This window comes from Mauremys mutica, chromosome 8, assembly GCF_020497125.1.
Source record: "Mauremys mutica isolate MM-2020 ecotype Southern chromosome 8, ASM2049712v1, whole genome shotgun sequence".
Taxonomy (NCBI): Eukaryota; Metazoa; Chordata; order Testudines; family Geoemydidae; genus Mauremys; species Mauremys mutica.
In genome coordinates, this window is record NC_059079.1 from 99,268,683 (window position 1) to 99,275,814 (window position 7,132).

Sequence of the window (7,132 nt, forward strand, 5' to 3'; positions counted from 1 at the left end):
AGACTAAATCTGTACATCCAGACTTTGAAGCCTGCAGATTTTTGAAGCTAACATAACTGAAGTTTTCAGAAGAGAATCAATTTCAATAAGACAAATTAAAGACTGATTTTTTATAATAAAGTATATGTTATATCCGAATTTTAAGAAGATAAGTCAGACATCAACAGATGATGATGCTCTTGGGTGCAAGGGGTATAATTTGTCCTTAATTGTTTTTACTAGTAAAAATGTATTCCATTTGAATATTTTTCATTCTTGTCTGCCTTTTTTTATCTATATATCTAGAGGCACACTTACATTGTAGCAATTTTTCTCTTTAGGGAGCCCTCAACATCAATGATAGAACAATACCTCAGCCACCCATTCTCCAGCTGTCTGTGGAGAAGTTGAGTAGGGATGGTGCTTATCTTATGGATGCTGGCTCTGTAAGTTAAAATTTTATATGAACTTGTAGGTTTTTCTGAAGACTACTGAGCACTTTAGATATACTGATGAGTATAAGGGTTTATGTATTGCATAGATTAATGCTGTCATTATCGGATTGTCTTTTAGGTAATGTTTATTTGGGTTGGAAAGAATTGTGGACAGAATTTTATCAGCCAAGTCCTTGGAGTTCCAAGTTATGTATCAATACCACAGAATATGGTAAGTGCTTGCTTTGGTCTTAAGACAAATAACTTTTTAAAATATCACCTGTATAAGCTAAAGAGCCTTTTAGAATTGTAGCTGATTGTAATTAATTCCAGTTTCAGGAAAAGCTCACTTCCCCCATCATATGCCACTCTTCCTTAGGTTCCTCACTTAAAATAATCTTAATCCAGCTCTCTCACCATGAAACCACAATGAATAGAAGTTGATAACCATCAGTTAGATCCAGTAAAAGTCTGAGCAGATTGAGAATATTGGGACCAGAAAGGAGAGTGCGTTAGCTCACCAGCCCTCATTGCTGGAAAATTCAAATCCTAGTTTAGGTCACAAGTGAAAATGAATCTGTTAATGTAGTCCCAGTTGTGACAGCCAAAAGCCACTATTCAGTTTGGCACAATGGATAGTTTGCTCAAGGATGGTCTGAGACTGAAATTGCAGTGGTATGTGGAACAGCTTCATACTAACTGTGCCTGCTTTATGCCTGGTTACAATGCTTGGCCCTTTTCATTAACACTAAATTAACTCTGTCTCCTAAAGACAGTGTGTTATATTATGTATTAATGATAACTTTTGTCTAATAGACGCATCTTCCAGAACTTGAAACAGCTGAATCTACCAGAACAATAGCTTTTATCTCTTGGCTGAGAGAGCAAAGGCCATTCTTCCCTATACTGTATATAATAAGGTAAGTTATTTTTGACAACTCTAATACACAAGTATGCATGATCATACTTGCATGCATGCATAGTCATGTCAGCCACTGTAGTGACATATTTTATACTGCATTGCCCTCACACAAGATTCGTAAGAGTTGTGCATGGTGTGAATTGTAAATGCTTGAAAACCACAGGACTCAATTCTTTGGCACATCGCTGAACAGTCCAAGGGTAAAGCCCTCTCCTCCAAACCAATCTCCAAATGGGTCTCAGGGAGGATCTGTGAATGCTACAAACAATCTGGCGTACCCCTGCCTGATAGTCACAGCTCACTCTATGTGAGTGGAAGCCACCACATCGGCTTCACTGGCGGATGTCTCCTGACAAGACCTAAGTCATGCAGCCGCCTGGCGCTCTGTCCACACATTCACAATACAATACACTAGTGTACAATGGCAGCGGGCTAGGCTGTAATGCAGACTGCGCTTCCATTGGCATCCTCACACCCACCTCTGCACTGATCACTGCTCGCGAGTTACCCATGTGTGCAATACACATAGGGACCATCACTCGAAGAAGAGAGGTTACTTGCCTGTAACTTCTTCAAGATATATGGTCCCTATTTGTATTCCACTACCTGCCCTCTCTCCCCTCTGCTTCAGACTACATTCCAAGACGGTAAGAGGAAGACTGGAGAGCCACTACCTATTATACCCTCTGCTGGGAGCATGAGGGGATGCACCATACACGTGCTGGTCAGTGGACACTGCTAAGAAACACTTCAGGATTCAGGTGCATGGCACACCTGCCTATCCCCGTGTGCAATACAGATAGGGACCACACAGCTCGAAGAACCTCCAGTTACAGACAAGTAACTTCCTCTGCTTTTGTCTAGGACAATTTGTTTATCCAGTCTGCCCTCAAAACATTTTAGGGTCGTATTTCCAGCACACAACTCTTTGCACACCATCTGTACAAACATCACAGTGAGATTGACTACCATGTCACCAGCTCTCATTTGATACTACACACAGCACTCTTTACAGATAAATACTATGATAATAACGTATAAAGTGTCAGACCTGATGGGAGTTTACAGAAGAGTGGGCTCTCTGCCAGTTGGTATTGAGAGGCTCTTACATTATAAATGTAACCAGCTTCCCTGTGTTTAACATCAGACATTTTAGTGAATTAAATGTGAACATTATCCAGCAATATTGTGGTATGAATGATTGTGAGGCCTACAGTACTGGCTTTTCATTTACACTTGACCAGTTGATGGACTTATTTTTAAATAGCTTTCAAAATGCTAGTTCATCCTATAACTTTAAAAATACTGTACTGTAGAGGTTAGTGAATGTTTCATTTCACTCAGTCATTTTATTTCTATTTCTAAGGGATGAAAGTCCACTGAAATCAAGTTTCCTACAGAACATGATAGAAGACAGAACAGAATCTGCCTTATCATACTATGAGTTCCTCCTGCATATACAGCAGCAAGTGAATAAATGAACCACTGGGTTGTATGGCTCGCTTGCTTAGCGAAAATTTCTGCAGTAAAGAACACTTGTGCTTGTAATATCTTTTGTTAAGTTTGTGGCCTGGTGCAGTTGATGAGAAGGTCTCACTGTGATTTCAACAAAGTAAAGCAAATAAAGGACCACAACTGAGAATCATATGTGCAACTACATAATATTGTACTTTTAAAATCAAAATCTATTTGAAGAGGTTGGGGATCTTTAATTTGCTGCAAATCATGCTTTTACTGCAAGCAGTTGCAGCATGAAGTACATTTGCAAAGGCAATATTGAAGGGGTGAAATACATTTTGTAAAATGGAGTTCTTTGTTCAAAATGTATATTTCTGTAACTTTTAGTTTTGCTTTTGGGGGGGGGGCGGGGTTGCTGCTAGATTTAAAACCTCAATATGATTCAGTTGCAGGGAAATTATATTGTCCTTATGATACAGTATATCCACTGATTAAAGATTGAACATTTCTTTTAAAAAAGAGCTATCTGGTACACTTAAAGTAGCAATGAAACAATTCATTGTGAAATGAACAAATATTTGAAAAAAAAATTATGAAAATTTTAGGATGTAATGTTCTAGAAATGGTTATGTTGGATAAGTCTGAAGGTAGCTTAAACTGGCCTAGCTGGATTGAGATAGATTGAAGTAATTTGTTAAAAAGCTTTTAAATGTATCAATATTCTTGTACCTGAAAGACAAGGTTGGCATAGCATACTGTGTAAACTGAAAACTATAATCAAGTTGTCTGGCAGCAAACATGGGCTAAGACTGACACTGAGCCTTGTGTTTGTAGTTAAAAATAATGAGTTGGTCTTGTCTTAATAGTTGATTAAATGGCAGGAAAGGGGGGAAAAGAAGGCAAAGCATAAAACCACCTGATCCTTTCTGTGCATTACATTAGATAGATTTCTGCTCTAATATAGGTTAACTAAATGTTAGGCCCACAAAATTATTTTTTTGTGAAATGAGGCTGTGGTAGCATTTCATCCTTAATTTATCAATATATTTTTGAGACAGCACTGAATATTTTGTTTGACATCTAAAACTGAATCCAAGCAGAAGTAATAATTTTGCTCTTGAAATAAATGGAAAAAACATATTAGTAGGAAGTGTTTTATAGTTCAGTGAATATATTTAAAGTTCTCCAAAATCTTTTTTTTATTGAAGCTATGTAACAAGCCTAATTCCAGGGCCATGTGTGCACACAATATACATGTTTTAATTTAACTGACAGACCTGCAAGTGCTACAAATTAAATATGGAAACTGGATTTGTAGAAAGCTGGTATTCTTAAATGTAAGATGTGTAAAGTACATGGGAATTAAAGTACATCGGTTGGGAGCAATCTGTAGATGACAGGCTGTTTCTCTTTGTTACTAGTCAATTTCTGCCCCTTATATGCCCATGGAAGAACTGTGATGTGGAAAAAATGTTTTCTACTTTATTTTGCTTTTAGTTCATATTAATGCTCATACACTTATAGCAGACTTGCAAAAATCTCCTTGTTGGGGTCAAGTAACTTTTCATTGAGTGAAATGTTTACTATAAAGGTAGGCAAGTAGATATTGTGCCTATGCTAGTAAACTTGTGAAGGTTTTGCGAAGAGGATTTAACAGGATCTGGTAGGATCACAGTTTCTGCAGCCATTCGTCTGCTTCTGCTCCTGCTCCAGTTACAATATAATTGACGGACAGGAGTTACCTCAATGCAGGGGAGAAGCAGCTGTTTCTTCATAGAAACATCTTGTGCAATCTGAGCACAAAAAAGCCACTATCATTTGTGCTGATTTTTGTGATGTTTTCAAAAGAGCATTTTGGAACAGATTTACTTCTCCCAAAGATTATTTAAACATCCTGTGCATTATCTTCAGTCAACGTGAAAATATATAGTAAGTACATAGGGAAAATTATGTTTTAAAATTTATTCAATTACTTTATTTCTGGCTTCACTCACATTTAAATCCTATTTTTTTTTTATTTCTTAAATGAGAATCAGTCATTCAGACAACCACAGTTTTATTAAGTGGTACCTCACTCCAGGCATGTGATGATAAAATGTACCCACTAGGATGCTGGAAATCATCCATGCATCTCACAACAGACCCAAAGCCTTTGGTTTTTCTTACTATTACCACATACTTTGTCATTTATATTCCATAAACTTACATTTTTAAATATAGTGTCTGTTTCAGAGAGAGCGTCACTTGCTTTATGTAAACCAGGATAACAGTTATGAATGTCAGTCTACATGCCAGTACAGTAACTAACATCATTTCAAGTTAGGATCCCTAATATTTTTCTCTGTGAAAACAACGAGCAAATGAACCCATTTGAGGTAGAATGCTTTTGGAATGTCCAGATTGTATTTAAGAAATATTCTGCAATATTGAATGTGTAGTTTAATTCCATGCAGGGGTGAACAAAACATGCTGCTTCAATTTGTATTACTCTTACATCATTGCAGAGCACACCGGTGTGTAAACTGCCTATGCCACACTTCTCACTGTATTACAAATGTCAAGGATAACTTGTTTGTTTTAAGATCTTAAACAGGCAAGGGTGGTCCTGGTTGTTCTGTCTTAGTGCGACAACCCTACCACAGCACATATACTCTATTTTTCTAGTTTCTGAGGTTTAACTATTTGTTTGACACATTAATTTTAATTCAGTCAACATCAGTACCATCCATTTTAATTTGTATTCATTATCTTTTATAATTTAATATATTTGAGTCTAGTCTAAATAGACTATTTTGCAATAACTAGAATAAGATTTACATTTCTTTTATTCAGAGTTAATTTCTTAACAATTTATAATCAAAGATGCATAATGGCTGTTATATAAGGGACCATCAAATGTGATTTTAAGCTTTTGTTCACTATTAGGGATGTAATCCTTATAAATTTAATTTTGTAAAGTAGTGTATAATATTGTAATATTAAATCCTTGTTTTCTGAAACTCAGACACAGATCTTCAGCATGAAGTTATAAATCTTGCCCCTTCTGAATCTGAGACAGGATTTACTTGTCCTCCTTTTTACAGTTTGTAATTTTCACTGTTTTATTCCTGTAAAAAGTCATTTGTAACACATGCAAATGCTTATTTTATCTGTGCTAATTTAAAAGATTTGGCTACTCAATAAAACTAATTGAAAGTGCTCACAAAAGTCCATCAGTCCTTTAATAAACAGAAGTGGGATTCTATATTTGACCAATCACTGAGTGACATTTTTTCCCATTGGTTGCATTATTAACTTCAGTAACAGTAATTGCATAGCTAAAGGAAAAAATTGTAACTTGCTAAAATTGTCAATCTGTAAATGGTACAAAGACTGGGGGCCTTCGTATTTCAGGAGTCAAAAATGGAAGCATTTCTGTTATGTAATTGCGAGCACTGACAGAATTCCACTTTGGTACCGCACAGTATTTACTATAAACTTCAAACAAGGAAAAAGCAGATGTACAGGCTTTTGCATCCAGGCATTTGATGCTTTACTCAAAGAAAAAAATTTACAGTACAGTCAAGTGTTTTTGGGACATAATTAGTAGCTCCATCTCCAGTGTGCAGCATGGTGGCAGAAAAACTTAAGTATTGACAAATGCAAAGATAACATACATAGGAAGGGATAAATTTAACTGCTCATACACACAGCTGAGTTCTTAGTTACTTGTAACCATTCAGAAAAAATAGTTGGAAGTCCTGGACAACTCAATTCACTGTGGATTGAGCAGCTGTTTCCACTTTTAGGATGTATAAAGAACAGGGTAGAAAGTAACATTGAAAATAATCCATTATATAAATCAAAGGTATTCTCACCTGGAATGCTGTATTCAAATGTAGTCAGGCTATTGAGAAAAAAATAGCACAAATAGAACATACACAGCTGTTGGGTGGTAGAGAAGAGGTAAATGGGACACAACTGATCCTCCTGTCTCATAATACAAGAAAAAGGAACGCTCAGTGTAAAAGGCAACAGATTTAAAAGTAACTAAAGGAAATAATTACAACCGACAAAGGAGTAGGAAAAAATGTTGCCTATAGGCTAGTCTATTCCATAATCTACTACATCTTCCTCTGAAGCATCTGGTACTGGTCACTGTCTGAGAGAAGATACTGGACTAAATAGATGGTTGATCTGGTATGGGAATTGCCATGTTCCAGAATGGTCAGGACCTGTATTTTACTCCTATCTGCTGCATGAAACCTTTAGCAGCATGTGGATCTCTTAATACCAGACTAGGGCATTAGTTGAAGGAAAGATTCTTATCTTCTTGGGCATTAACATGAGGTTAAAACAG

General features: G+C 36.4%; 1 protein-coding gene across 2 annotated transcripts in view; it reads left to right on the plus strand.

The window, feature by feature from the left end:
* Nucleotides 1–5,991, plus strand: part of SEC24A (SEC24 homolog A, COPII coat complex component) — a 47,320-nt gene extending 41,329 nt beyond the window's left edge. For both annotated transcript variants that reach the window (XM_045027565.1, XM_045027566.1), the window contains exons 20-23: nucleotides 321–425; nucleotides 553–645; nucleotides 1,230–1,333; nucleotides 2,702–5,991. In XM_045027565.1, the coding sequence (XP_044883500.1) occupies nucleotides 321–425; nucleotides 553–645; nucleotides 1,230–1,333; nucleotides 2,702–2,816 (417 nt within the window). In that variant the 3' untranslated portion in view covers nucleotides 2,817–5,991. The remainder of the gene's footprint in view (nucleotides 1–320; nucleotides 426–552; nucleotides 646–1,229; nucleotides 1,334–2,701) is intronic.
* Nucleotides 5,992–7,132: the final 1,141 nt, after the last annotated feature.